This window comes from Calonectris borealis, chromosome 7, assembly GCF_964195595.1.
Source record: "Calonectris borealis chromosome 7, bCalBor7.hap1.2, whole genome shotgun sequence".
NCBI lineage: Eukaryota > Metazoa > Chordata > Aves > Procellariiformes > Procellariidae > Calonectris > Calonectris borealis.
In genome coordinates, this window is record NC_134318.1 from 35,873,223 (window position 1) to 35,888,320 (window position 15,098).

The 15,098-nt window shown below is 35.6% G+C and overlaps 1 protein-coding gene across 1 annotated transcript in view; it reads left to right on the plus strand.

Moving 5' to 3' along the window:
- ATRNL1 (attractin like 1) overlaps nt 1-15,098 on the plus strand; it is a 543,008-nt gene that overhangs the window by 487,446 nt on the left and 40,464 nt on the right. Inside the window, exon 28 of the mRNA XM_075155134.1 lies at nt 1,881-1,995. Within this exon, the coding sequence (XP_075011235.1) occupies nt 1,881-1,995 (115 nt within the window). The remainder of the gene's footprint in view (nt 1-1,880; nt 1,996-15,098) is intronic.

Genomic DNA, 15,098 nt, shown 5'->3' on the forward strand with positions numbered 1-15,098 from the left:
ACTACTTTTGTGCATGTGAAATCAATGCTGCTAATATTAGTAAGGTTCTTAGTCTGTTTTCCCCCTTTTCTGCATTGCTTTTACTACAGAATCGTATCATCCAGCAATGCCTGTCTAAATGGTTTGCTGATAATAGATCCATGGAAGTCAACAGACATACAGTAGCTTACACAAGTTCAGAATCTGTTCTCTTCATCTGTTCCTTTGGCCTACATTGAGCCAATACATTAAAAAAAAAAAAAAAATTAAATGCTACAAATCCAGTGCACTCAGTTTAGAAAATATTTCTTATGTTGTTTTTTAAAAAGTTATTGGTTTTAGCTGAAGCTTTTGGGGTTTTACTTTTCTGTTTCATCATTTGGTAAGGCTTTAGTGAATATAAGTTGTCATTCATTATGTCATGGCAATTTTAAATTAAATGACATTCCTTGCCCAAGTTATTTTAATGCTATTGCCTCAAATGAATCTACAGAAATGCCTTTCAAATATGACCATGAAGTGAAAAAATAAGTATATTTATCTATTGTTCGATTTATTGCTGTATTCTTTCTCTTATCTTCACTGAGCAGTAGTAAATGTTTGTTACTTGGAGGTAGAAAAATAGAAAGTGATAATTGCTTTACATGATGGAAGTGCCTTTGTTTTCTTTATATCTAGTATTTTGCAGTGTATTTAACTTGGCTAAACTATCATTTTTCTTAGGATACTCGAATCAGTTGACGTTTATATATACATTGCATTTTGCATGTAAATGGAAAGTTTTATGGCTTTGAATTTTGAATCAAAACATCAAACTTGTATTTTGCCTTGGAACATGACAGACATTCTAAAAATTTACAAACAAAAAAAAAAGAAACAAATGCTTATGCTGATTTTGACCTAATGTTTTTAGAAATATCTTTAGCGCTTGACTAAATGTTTAAGCTCTCAAAAGTGAAATGTCTATCTCTCAGTGAGCACAAAACATGGAAACTTGTAAATATGGAAACATTGTAAATTGTCATATTAGAGACTTATTATTCTATGGCTTTGTAGACTGTTTTGCTTTTTTCTAGCTCCTAGTGTCCTCGGTCTTGATAACTTGAGAATGATATGGCAGCAACCATTTAGTCGAAAGCTAACTGCAAATTAAAAGATCTATATAGCTAATAAGAAAGAGATGCTTGGTAACAGCACATACCTCCTGCCAGCAAAACCACTATTATCATAGCTTTATATAAGACAAAGTAAGATGATAATCACACAGGCAACATTTTCAGAGAGTTCCTAAGTTTATTTAAATATAGTAACCTGTCTCCTGTGTATGCAAAAAAATCCAAGAAAGTTCTGCCTCAAAGAAATTATTTGCTTACCAGGACAGACACAGAGAAAACAGATTTACTGGTCTGCAAAACTCAGGAGGGATTTGCTATCTTTATATATCTGTATATAATATAGATTTGCTCTAATTTTATGGTTTTGGCACTAGGAGGGCTAGGTAATGGATGCTGTTGAAGCACAATTCTTTCACATGGGTATTTCTTATTAGAATAGGGGAAATTCTTGTACTCTCAGATACCAGTGTGTATACCAAAAGGTTTTGCTGTTTTCTAAGCTTTAAGAAGTTGATATCACTAAATTTAGTGAGCCATAAAATAAAAAGTATAATTTCGTTGTCTTTATGATAATTTTGTTTTTTCTGTTTGATAAGATTTGCAGTGTGGGCTGTTAAAGCCCATTTTTAAGTCAATTAACATGGGTAGGACAATCTGTTTAAATGCAAAGAACTAATTAGGAAAAAATCTTTCTACTGTTACAGTGAACCTTAAAATAAGTTAAAGATGTACAAGTAAAAATGCAATGGAAATCTTGGATTTTACATAGGTATCTTCCTTTTTCAGGGTGCTCCTAAACCAATTGCCATTGAGCCATGTTCAGGAAATAGAGCCGCAGTCCTCACGGTATTTTTATGTCTGCCCAGAGGATCATCAGGAGTCCCACCCCCTGGTCAGTCAGGTAAGGTTTGTGTTGGTGAACACCATGTCTGTCCTCGTCAAGGCAGTCTACTTGGACAAATGCACCCACACAGATCCAAAATAATGGCACATCAGATGAATACGAGGGGCCACTCAGTCAAGTTGATGTTAAGTTTAGGGCCAATACTAATGAAGAATTTTTGTTTGGAATTTGATGTGGTATCCCACATAAAAGCCCAGTGACCAAATTAGGCTGGTGTACGATGGCACATCTCATTAGGACTTCCTGAAACAATACGTGTGCATACCGATATGCTTCAACACTCTCTTTCAGGGCAAAAAAATTTCATATGCAGCCACTTCTATGGTTTCAGTTCAAGTTGCTATAAATGAGGCTATATAGGAAATACCAGGGAGGATCCTCCATTCAAGTTGATGTTTAGTGCACTAACTTCTGGTTAGGTTCCTTTGCACTATGAATTCCAATGCTGGGCTGTCCAGGATTCAATTGAAATTTCAGCATTTCCCAGAACGTCGGTCAGATGAAACCTGGGATTGTGTGAGTGAATGTGTCTGCTTCAGGAAGGTGTTCACTTTGGAAAGGATCCCAGCTCATTTTAAAGCAGCGTTTGCATTATCTGGAAGCACTTCTCGTGGCAATCTACCTTATCTGATCTATGCTAGATCGTTGTACAAAACCATTATAGCCATTCTTATAAAATACTTCCTGAACAGGAGGTACATAAATACACTTTTTTAATCCTTTAAATAATTGCATACAATGATATGATACAAAATTATCATAACAGCAAAGTTTAGGCAGTATGTGGCACTGCACAGATCACCAGTTTACTATTTCAGAATTCTCCGGGGTTGTTGCCAAAATGAACACCTTTGTAATGAACAGTAAGCTGCACAGTATGTGCCCAAAATGCTCCTATAAGCCAGAAAATATACTTTAAGGCTAACTTTTATTATTAAGAGCCAAAAAGATATCCTTTTAACCTTCAAAAATCCATTTAAAAGATTAAAAAGTATTGAGTAATGATGATGAGGGCAAACTCAGTTGACTTATGTTGGAAATAAGCTCAGCTGAGTGTTCTTTCTCCTCCTTTTGGTCTGATGACTATCTGTTATTTATTTGGGTTTTTTAGTTCTTTTTTTTTTTTTTTTTGGGGGGGGGTGTGTTATTTTTTTTTTCCCCTGAGTCCTGAGATGAGGACTTAGTTCTTAAAATGCTGTTTATGGCTTGGAATATCATTTCTGGAAGTGCTATGAAAATAAAAGTGTTACTGATGCTTTGTCAAATACATTTCCTGGAAGAAGTATATAAGTGTAAATGTTCTAAAGAGAGCAATGAGGCAGGAAGGATGTTTAGCGTATTCCCTGTTCATGTTTTAAGGAAATGAAAAAGAAACGAAGGTGTTTATAGTCTTACAATAAGGAAAAACATTATGAAAGGAAATTAAAAGTAATTGTTGAAATTGGACCTTAAAATGTTTTTTTTATGTTGTTCTCAAATTTACCTATGATGTGCTTCTTGGCAGTAAAAATGTATTTATCTAGTTACTTCATAATAGTATTTATCTAGTTACTTCATAATCAGCTTCTATTTACTATATTCATTTTTTTAAAAAGTAATTGCTGTTCTTTGTTGTGTGTAAAACATGGACTGAATAGGCTTTTTGAAACAAGAGTTGGGTTCAACAACACAGCAGATATGTCATTTTGAATGTTTCTCAATCTATGAAAGAATACACCTCTTTTTTACACGTGTTGTGTCCTCCTGTTCTGCTCTGTCCTCTTACTACTTTGCCTTCCATCAGCTTTGTGGGCTTATATTTCAAATGCTATTCCTCCTTTTGTTATTATGGTGTTTGTCAGCCATTTAGTATTCAAAAATATGTAAAACTTTTAGTCCCACAACTTTCACTTCGTTCAGGGTCAAAAGCAAATAGAAATGCTTGAGGTGTGCAACCATGCTGATTCAACCATTAGATTATATCAGATTATATTGCTATAATCATTTTTTCTTGTGTGTAATGAATTTTGGTACTCATGGACTGCTTTCACTCTATGTAACCATGCATAGTCTAGGCAGAAGCTATTATGCAAGTTTGTTGGCATACTTGTAGCTCTACTAATGCACTTCATTCCTGTCCTGCAGCACTACCTGCTGCTTCTTTCCTGGGCTTCCCGGGAGCAGATGCTGTGAACTGTGCCAAGTTATTTGAAATGATGTGGAAGCTTTGTGCGGCAGACATATGTTTGCTATGCAGTTGGTTTCTCTTATGACCTAAGCTAGGTTAAAACAATGATATTTAGGTGGATGGAAGTAGTGTGTTCCATAATTATGTCTTGCCAAGTAATTTTAGAATCCTCTATTACTTGCATATAACCATTTTCAAGCTCATTGGGATCATTCTAGGATAAAACCGACGGCGTGTCAAACATATTTGTTTAAATGATACGTCAACGACACCGATTCTCAGTTCAAAATGGGAGACCATGGGTTTCATTTCTTATATACATATGTCTGAAATATAGGAAGGAAATGCCTGTACTGTTCTGCATTACATTGTCTCCAAAATCAAGAAAGCTAATTATTTCCACAAATAGCTAGTCTACGCTCTACTGGAGTTGAGAGTTGTATTCCTAAGTTTTTAAGATCTGAATTTGATCAAACATGAGTTTTCCTTGTTTTCAAGGTTTACATTTGCAAATATTTTGTTGAAAAATATCTCTGAATATTAAAAAACCCCAACAAACTAATGTAAAGGTTACTTTTCCTGCAGCATATGTTCTATACTTCACCTGTATCAGCAGCTGGAAGAAAAGTTGAAACTACAGATGGTGGCCTTTGGCCAAAGGCTATGCAACGCAAAAACTTCCCTAGGAGACACCATATGTCCCAGTGGAGATCTGAGTGCTCTCTACTTGCTGCAGAAAATACTCAGAACTTTACAGACTTTCAACAGCATTGTTTAGTTCTAAGTGCTAATCCTATAAGTATACAAATAACAGCTAGGTTGACACAATTAAAATGCTTAAAATTAATACGTGGATTAAGATTGGTTTTATACAGATTGGTCATGTAGATTCAGACAAAATGTTGTTAAAAATGAATTTATTAAAAAAAAAATCCACTATTCATTGTGACTCATGCTTTAAAAAGGGACTTTTTCAATGAAGGAACAATTTGTCGAATTAAACATCCTGAAAATCTGGAAAGTCAATAAATATTACCATCATAGTAGGTTAGGTGTAGCACAGTAGACTTTACATTTTCTTTTAGGTGTAAGTTTTGAAGAGGATCCTAACAATTCAATTATACTTCTCTAGAGTAACAGCTGTTTTTAAATGAAATTTTGCTTGGATTAAGGCAGAAATTAGGACCACATTATAAATTAGAATGATCAATGAAAAACATTAAGGAAGTTTAGCAGTGATAAAAACTAAATTTCTCAATTTTGGATTGACGGATACAACATGTGGCATCCTCATTCTTCAGTTGTCTCATTGGCTGCATTGTACCTGAGTAATCAGATCAAAATTCAAAGGGTCAAAAAAATGGCAATTCTCTGTACAATTCATGTGTATATTAGTATGCATGTATCAATGTATGTGCATATCAGAAAAATCACTTGTTCAAATGCTTGTGGGCAGATTATAATATACAATGCACATGTATGTCTTACAGATTTTATGACACATTGGAAGCTACAGATCGTCTGTTATTGCTGTAGTGTCTGACCCCATGCTTTAAATAGCTTAAACTCTTCTTAATATCAAAGGAGATCTAATAATGAGAGCAGCTGCAACCTGATTTCTAGAAAGAACTAAATTATACATCTTAAAGGGTATTGAACAGAACAAGCTAGACAGAAAAAAAAAAAAAAGAAGAACCAGAGGATAACATATAAATTACTTAATGCAGAAAAAGGTGCCAATGAATTACCAGCAGTGGAAAGACCAAGAATAACTCCTTCAAGGTCTTCATACAGCTCTGGTAATATATTGGGTAATACAGAAAGAATAGCTTGGCAGTGTGATAAATTCTGTTAAAAGAACAGTGATCATGTCATCATTATTATTAAAGCCAACTAAATCCCGCACTTTGAGGTATCAAGGTATTGTACAATAAGTTTATAAAAGTCTATGATGTTTGCATTGTTCTTGGATAAGGCCAGTAAATAAAGCACAAAGAGAAATGAGAAGATTAGAGTGTTTCAAAATAATTCAGAATCAAGGGATGTAATTTGTGAATAATTTACAGGTTATGTTACTTTCACACAGCAAAATTTCCCTATCTACCAAGCAGGTAAAAGCGGTAGAGCACCCAGTAAAGGTGCTTTCCTATCAAGACAGTGAGCTGAATGGTCTCTGAAGGTGTACATGTATGAGTATCTCTCTATTAAACCATAGAGGACATCTAACATCTAGATGGCTATGACGAGGTGAGGTGAATCTAACTTAATAGTCAAAAATGACATTTGCAAATTAAAATCAAGAACTAAGTAAAATATAATCATTAACAGAGCAACTTCAGTGGAAATAATTTTGCAATGGAAATTGTGGAATGTACATCCTGGAAGACTGCATGCAATATTCTGTTGCTACAAATATAAATGAAGATAGTAAAATTTCATGTTGGGCAGGCCTCTCCAACAGTGCTATCTGAAAGTTACTCTCTGCTATCCTTGTATCAAAACAGAACTTCATGTAATTCTGGACACACTAACTGTGGCGTTCAATCCTAATTAATCAGCAAGCTACAGTAGGATCACAGAATCAATAAAATTACCATGCCATCTGCCTTCCCTGTACTCACCATCATAATGAATAACAACTCATTAAGTGTTCTACAAGACAATTAGCTCTGGATGGCGGTTTTCAGTAACAAGCCTTTCTTGGTTCCATTTCTAATTTTCTCGGAATAAAATACAAAAAAAGGTAATACATATCACAAGAGGCACATTATATAAATATGAAAAAACCAAATAGTTTTAACAAAAAGTGTTATATTTAATGATATTGCTCAATTGTTCTGACCCTTGGAAACAAAACCATAGATTAGGGTTTTCCGTATGTGAAATAGGTTCATAAGTGTACTTGTCTCAGTATGCTGTGAAATAGTTGCAGACATACACGAGGGGCGAGTAAGTCCCATGAATTTCTACCTGCTACAAAAACATTCCTTGCTAAGTCCCTTCATACTTGTGAAAGAAAGTCAGTAGGGCTACAAAGATAAGTAAAGATTTTCTTGTAGAAATATGTTAAAGTTGTTGATGAAAATATACTGTAATTAAGACTTACAGAAGATGGTTACTGTGAGCACATATATTATGTATCTTTGTGTTGAATCTCCTATGGCCTTTTCTCATCTTGGAGGGTATTTACAGAATACTAAAGGAGTGAAAATACAAGACTAATTAACGAAAAAGTTAATAAGAATTTAAATTGAATTGTACAGTGTGATGTATGGAGCACACATTTTTAAGGGTCTGTGTGTGCATGTTGAGGGGTCTAGCATTTCTCATGTACTCAAAGGGAAAAGACAAGAGAAATACGGGGAAACACCTGAATCTGATTCTGCATTAGCAAGTATATCCGTGTGCCTACTGAAAAGCTCCTGCCTCACAGCGGCAGTGAGGCTGAAGAGTCAAGAGTGAACTTCAGAGGCTCATTTGCTAAGGACCACTTAACCCCTTGTCTTCTCAGACTTACACATTCTGGTACAGTATTTCACCTCTTTGTAGACCTTTTCTTATACTCAGAAAGAGGGGAAAAAAAAAGGGCTTGAGGCTTATTTCTGTTTAGAGCAGAGGACTAGGCCAGATCATTAATCTTGTTTGTCCTTTGTGTAGTCTCTGTTCAAACTGGAAAACAACGACTTACGAGTTCAAGAGCTATAAGTATGGTATAATGTCAGGTAGCTAGTAGAGAGGAGCGTTGGCAAGGTATCTGTTTGGGAATAATGGTTACACTAAGTATATATTTCATGCTATATAAAATGTGGCATTAACTATTTATAGAGTATTGCACACAGCATTTTGAAGGCATGTATAGACTAATACCTACTGTCAAAAACAAAGCAAAACGGAACCAGGGAAAGAGAAGAGCTTAACGTAGAGAAGAGGTACTGAAATTATATAAAAAGGCTTTATTTCTCTTGTTCCTTCATTTACAAGTGGGACTTCTAATTATTCATGTATATAGCAGGCTTTAGTGAATAAAGACCATGAGTAATCAATGTTGGGAGAAGTGGGATGTAGAGGTAGAAATGGGAAGTTATTAATAACTGGTAGGTTATTTAGACTCCTAAACATATAAACAAGAAACCTAAAAGTGATATTGCAAAAGAGAAAAGGAAATCTGTGAAAGGATGTAAGTGTAGATAAAACATAGTTCTGCATTCTGTTTTTTCCCAGCCCGTTTATTAGTCCCATCAAAGTAGTATCTGGGCATCCCACATGTGTATTTAAGCAAACATATTTCTCTGCATCATCCTGTTTGTTCTGTACGAGTACCAATCCCTAGACTGAGTATCATTTCTCCTTCTTTGTAATTCTGGAGACAGACTATTGGCTTATTTTCATTATTTGCTGTTTTATTGACATAGGTTTTTACTGATGCACCAAAGAAGTAGGTTTTATATCTATAATCTAACAATATTATTTAGGTAGAATAAAGTGACATGTAAACAGGGAAAACATTATAAAAACACTGAGCAAAACCAACTTCACAATACCCCTAGAAGGGACACTGCCCCCAATCATAAATAACAAGATTTCCCCTATGAAATATTGAAAAAAATCTCAATTCTATTAATCTTCTCTGAAGTGCCAACATGCAGCTGGAAATAAGCCAAACTATGTATTACAGTATGGATGTCTAGAACTTGTGTTAAAATACAGGGGTGAGTCAGGCATTTTATCAGGCTGAAATCAAAACCAAAGTAGAGTTTACAGTGCCATATAATTCACCATTCCTAGAAAAAAACTGTCTCCAGAAAATATTATACATCTGCATTATACGAATGATGCTTCCATGATGGAAATCACAGTGACGATTCACGTAGCTCAGCTTGCAAAGGTGCATGGCCGTACAGAAGCTCTGCAGATAAGGTGGATTATTTTAAAAGACTCAGTGAGAAACAGAATTTTTTGGAAGTTTACCTTTACTGTTTAGACTGTGTGAAGACTGAGTTTAATCCTTCTCACTAACCTAAGGTATGATTAGAGCATTTCATATAGAAATGTAATTTTAGTAATTGCACTGGGGATACTCCATATTAGTTACCAATATGCTGCCAGTTAAATGCTCAAAAAATAGAAAAAGTTGAAATTTTGTGAGAAAATCAAAATGGTCTTTGTAAGAGTTTGATGACTACAACTAAAACTAAACTCCTAATGAATATATTAAGCAGTAACTTCAACTTATTGACACTGAGAGACTGGTTTGTCGAGTGCAATGGTCTCAAAAGAAGTAAAAACTGGAGTTCTTTTTAGTTAACTGGAGATGCTTAGCAAAATAGCTCTTTAAGACTTGGTGGAAACTGAAATAATCTATTCTGAAGATCATTTTACTGAAGGGGTTGTTTTTTTTAAAATAGTAAGGCCTATTTTTGGAGTGACTATTTTCTGCTTAATTCCATTCTTCTGCACTGCATCAAATGAGGGAGCAGACTGTGTTTATAGTATCGATACTGTGAAAAGAACACAGTGGTAAGTGGCAGATGGTGCTGATGATTACTTAAAAAATATTTATGGCAATAGCAAAAACAAAGTAGATAATAAGACCCAGTAGCCACCACCACCCCTCCTCCAGCCCAAACCCAAAGCAATTATTTTTGCAACATGCAGGGTAAAGTCTACCTGAAAACCACAGAGGTTCTTAGCATGGTAAGCTTTGTAAGTGATGAAGAATGAGGTGGATATTGATCTTGTCTGGTCTTTTAAAGAATTTTAGGTGGTTCTCTTGTGAATTATTTTTTACATCATTCTAGCCATAGAATCTTGATTCCTTTATATTCTGAAGAATTTATTTGAAAAGGACATAAACACTTTAATATGAAGAGCATGCAGTATAATGTTAGCAATGTGTCTTCCACAAATCTTGGCAAAAGTAACTTATTGATTGGACAGTAAAAACCGCATACTATAGAGCTATCAACTGGGGAACAAAAAAAAAAAAAAAAAGAAAAGAAAAGAAAAAGAAGAGAACAGAGGCACTAGAGATGATTGTTTTACAACTTTATCACTGGATTTCCTGCCAGGGACTCAATAAAATGAGACATATTAATAAAAACTGTTAAATACCATGAACATTTCTTTGACAACTAGTTATTCATTGTTCAAACCAAAGCTGTCATGTTCCTCCAGAGTATCAGAAATAGGCTTTTTGGGGGGGGGCTTTTGCAGTTTTAATTGCATAAAGGGAACTGAAAGAATGTCTGACAAGGCTGTAAAAGTTCTGAACATTGTGAAATGTAAGTACAGTCATGTACATCTCCTCCACTGTTCACGGGGGTTGGCTGAGCCATTTTCAGGTTGCATCCAGATGGCAAGTTGGTGATTTCCTCTCTCCACTCATCATGGGGTATAGAAAGGCAATGACGGATGCTCATGGTCCTAAGCTTCTGGCTGTGAACAGACACACTAGAACCCAAACGTTCAAAGCAAAGGCTCTAACCGGGAAAGAAACCTCATCCTTCTACCATGCCTGTCTGCCGACCATCAGCTGAAGTACTCAGGAGTTATCCTATTTTCATCCTGACATCTATCACCCACAATGTTTTAACACAGCAACCATATGTCTTTTCCACCTTCATTTTGCCAGGCTAAAGCAAATGAGGTCTGCTTTAAACATGTTCTTCAATCTTCTGAATACCTTTGTAACACTGTCCCAGTTTCAGCTTCAGTTCAGCTTTTTGTACCTTGCATGACCAGGTTGTACTCAGAGTGCCATGGGAAGTCCCATCTGGCTTTACCCAATGGCACTAACATTTCCTTGCTGTGTCCCATTTAACTTTTACTTTTTTTAAACAATTTCCCCCGCTTCCAACTCGGTCATTCTGTGGCCAACTTCTTACATCCCTGCCTTTCTTCTTTTTCTCAAACAATTAACTTCTAGTGCATAAGTTTCGGCTTGTTTCCAAAATACATAGCTTTGAATTTTGCACTGTTGAATCTGAGTACATTTATATTCCTCAAGTTCCTGAGGTCATGCATCTCTTTCTGGTTTATATTCTTCTACTTCTCTGTATTGTTGATACATACCAATGTTTGCCATGATTGAATTTCAGCAGCATACTCCTACTTTTATGCCAAGCTCTTTAATGAAAATATTAAAAAAGGCTGGTCAAAGCATTGATTCTTGTTGCTGTGCTATACCTTCAGCAGTCACCTTCTTCCTCTTCAAAACTAGTCTTCATTTTCTCTCCTTCATGCAATTGTCTACTTTCCTTAACTCCTGTACTAACCTCTCATCTTTTGTGTCTGTTGATAATTTCCCACAGTATAAGATACCTTTCAGAAATCTAGATAATCTTCCGCATGTTCTTACCCAGAAAATCAGTTAACTTATTGTAGAAAACTATCAGGTTGGTCTGGCACAATCTTTGATGAAATGTTGATGCATTTTGACCCATTTTCCATTTACCTGTCTTTAATTATTCTTTCTTGCCAAGTGCCATATAGCTGAGTCTGATTAATAGATCAATAAAGAACTGAATAATTTTTTCTTTCTTGAATCTAGACAATTTTAGTATGAAATAAACAGCACTTACTGTTCTCAATTTGTATGCCACTGCATTTGACATGACAGATTATTAAATTTCCCTGTTACCAGCCTTTGTTTTCTTGTATTCTTACAGAACTAGTGTTCTGATTACCCTAATGTCAATGCATAAAACGTCTGTTGTTTCTATATCCTCATTCCATTATCCATGTTGATGGTACCTTCTTTGATAAATATTATCTCCCTCCTTGAAAACCATCAAATAATTCACGCCTGGGACAGTATCTAGAAAATACTTGATCTCCGCCTCATTCTTTCTACATAATGAGTCTTCTTTTTTTTGGTCTCTTATTTATTTATACAGTGAAAATCTTTAGATGCTTGTTTTAATAAACCTTTGCAAGGTCTAACTCAGTTTGACTTTTAGCAATTCTTACTTTAATCTTACATTTCTTTACCTCTAAAACACAGCCTCCTTTGTCGCTTGATGCTTTTTATCTATTTTCATAGGGTTTCTGAATTTAAAAAATGTGCATGGCCTCCTTCCTTTAGAAGGTCATTGGCTTCCATATAGCATAGTTATAAAGAATTTGTTGGAAATCAGGGAAGAGTCAAGAATTTTCGTGATGAATGTATTGCAGGTCAGCAGTAACTTTGCACAGCGTGCTTTTCTGTTGATGTAGAAAGGGACAGATTTTTAGCAGTGATTTGTCCCTTGGAGGGTCTGGGCAAGATTTATGGTAGCCAGGACCTTGTGCTCCCTACCTTGTCAAATGACAGGGACAGCCAATGGGCTCCATGTGGAGGGGTGGGAAACTGCTGTCCCTTAAAATTTTGGCCCCTTTCTTCTCACAGCTCTAATTTCCTCACCATAATCACTTCCTCTAACCAAAGTGGTAGTTTACAGAGCTTGGTCTTATTTTCTTTTTTAGGCTGTGAAATCCTATACTTGTATTACTGGATGTGTTGTTTTTTCTTTTTGCCTGTTCTGTAATGAGAAAGCCACAGGATTAGTAGGGTTTGGAGAGTCAGAGTAAAATTGATACGATGTACAAAGAAAAGTAATTCATGAATAGGAAGAAGAAAATGTTCTGTAAAGTTAGGTCTTCAAATTTGATTGTCTCCCGGGCAGATCCTTAGGCACTCTGCAAGGCTTAGCTTTCCATAGTCGAAAGAAATTGTAGAGTGCTTTTCTTCTTTTGACATGAACTATACATATGCCAACAAGGAAAGGGGGAAAAAAAAAAACCAAACCAAAACAAACCCAGAAAAGTGATAAAGGCACCTAACAAACGTGAAGTTTTCACTTGAGAATTTTGCTGAGAAAGGTTATGTAATACTTATGTCATTTTTAATAGAAATCTCATGGAAAAAAGAATTTCACTAGTATTATTTATTCCACCAAATGGAAACATTGGTGATCAGGTAATGCTATTAAGCAGTGTTTTGTTCTACTCTCTTGATATTGACACAAAGATCCAGTGTTTCTTGTATAGAAAATGTGCAGTAATAGGGACTGTCTTGTCTGCATTCAGCCCATATGAATGTACAGCTTCACCTTAATAGAGCATCTTATTTGGCCATGTTCCTCCTGAAAACCAAGATGATTATTTTAATTTTCTACTGTTAAACTTTGAACATTCAACAGATGTCTAGTTAGAGTTACAAAATTAGGTAAAGTGAACAAATCCCTGTGCAAGTGACACACTGGATGATAAGTGCGCTTCCTATTTGAAATTGGTGGTCTGGTTTTATATTCAGTCAACACATACTAGGTGGAGCAGATGGCTTACAGTTAAATTAGAACCATAAAGCTTTCAAAAATAAAGTTATATATGATTTAAATCTTTCAGCAGGGGTCCCATCACCTATTTCTCCTTCGTCTAACTTTGAATTCCTTGAAAAGAAGCATCTTTTATTTTATCAACAGAAGTCAAATCTGTTCTAATGTTCCACTAGAAAGAGTTACATTGAGACCTGTCCTGATTCTTAGTCACACCATCAGGGAAAGTTTCATTCATCACTGGGACAATGCAATTGCCCATAATCTACCTTCCCACATTTATTTTATCACACTCTTGGGGTAAGATGCTTCTACTGTCTATTTTTGGGATAAATCTATCCAAAATTATACAGACACCAATCAGATTTATCATTCTGTGGCATTTGATGGCATCCATCTGTTTATTTACGAAACCATTAAAGACTTATTGGATTACTAGACTACAGAGAAAATAAATTGAGTTATCATCTATAGTTAAATTCAGTCCTTGCATCTGCTGTCTTTTTAGCCTGTATGGTGTTTTCTGAAATTACACTGGCTTGCAGACCCAGGCTTCAGGAATACATTTACTTCACAGCTTTTCTATGCCATTTCAAGTGAATTTCTAATGCGTGAGCAATTTGTGGTTCAGGAAAATGTTGACAGAAGGATGTCAGGGCTTTCTGTTGTTAGCAGTTTAAAAGCATGATAGGGACAGTTCTTGCTTAAAAGTAGCTCTTAAAAGTTTGGAGCTGCTCAATTTCTAGAATTGTTTGATCCAACCCCTTTCAATCAATATTGTGCAACTACTGTAGGTGGCTAGGTTTAAAGCTTATGGATGCAAATAAATTAATATCACTGTCATTATTATTAAGTAAAACACTTTTAAGATGAAGGATAGGAGATGAACTACTCTCTGTGCTCTATATATTCAATTACTATTGTGAGTACAAAAGAAAAGACATAGGGTTTAAAGTTCAAAACTTTCTGTTAATAAAATGGAATAGCAAACTGAGGAAATACATCTTAATGGGCTACTTTCTTTCTTGTAATAAGAGTGAGTTTGTAACAGTGAACTCAGTTATTGCCCGCACCCTTTCTGGTTGTGGATTAACTGTCCGGTAACTATGAAATCACTGGAAATGTCCTTCTGAAGGAGCTATTCTGGATCCAGCAAAAATATTAACTCAAACCACCCACAGATAGCTGAGAGCTCAAGGTTGGTGTTAATTAGCTCACGGTTGTTAGAGAGGTTGCTTGTTATGACATCTTCCTTTACAGTGACAGCTTCTCAACTTCTCTTATTCATGTGCCTTGGATAGTTCTGTTTCATAATTCTGGAACTGAGAGGTGTAGGGAATATAGTTCAGAGACTGTATGTCAGTTCATGTTCTGTAGGAATATAGTAGATCCAGGTCAGTACTGTCTGTACAAGACCAGGGCTGAGTTCTGCATCTCTCTGCACTATCCTTTTAGCGTCTAGGCACGGCACTCTGCCTACACATACAACCAGCTAAACCGTGCATCCAAATGACTAAGTCTTTGCGACACATGCAATGGGGAACAGTGTAGAAACCACCAAATGCTGTTTTTTGGAATGAGTTTGAACCTAGCAAGGCTGTCAGAACTCGTACACCCTG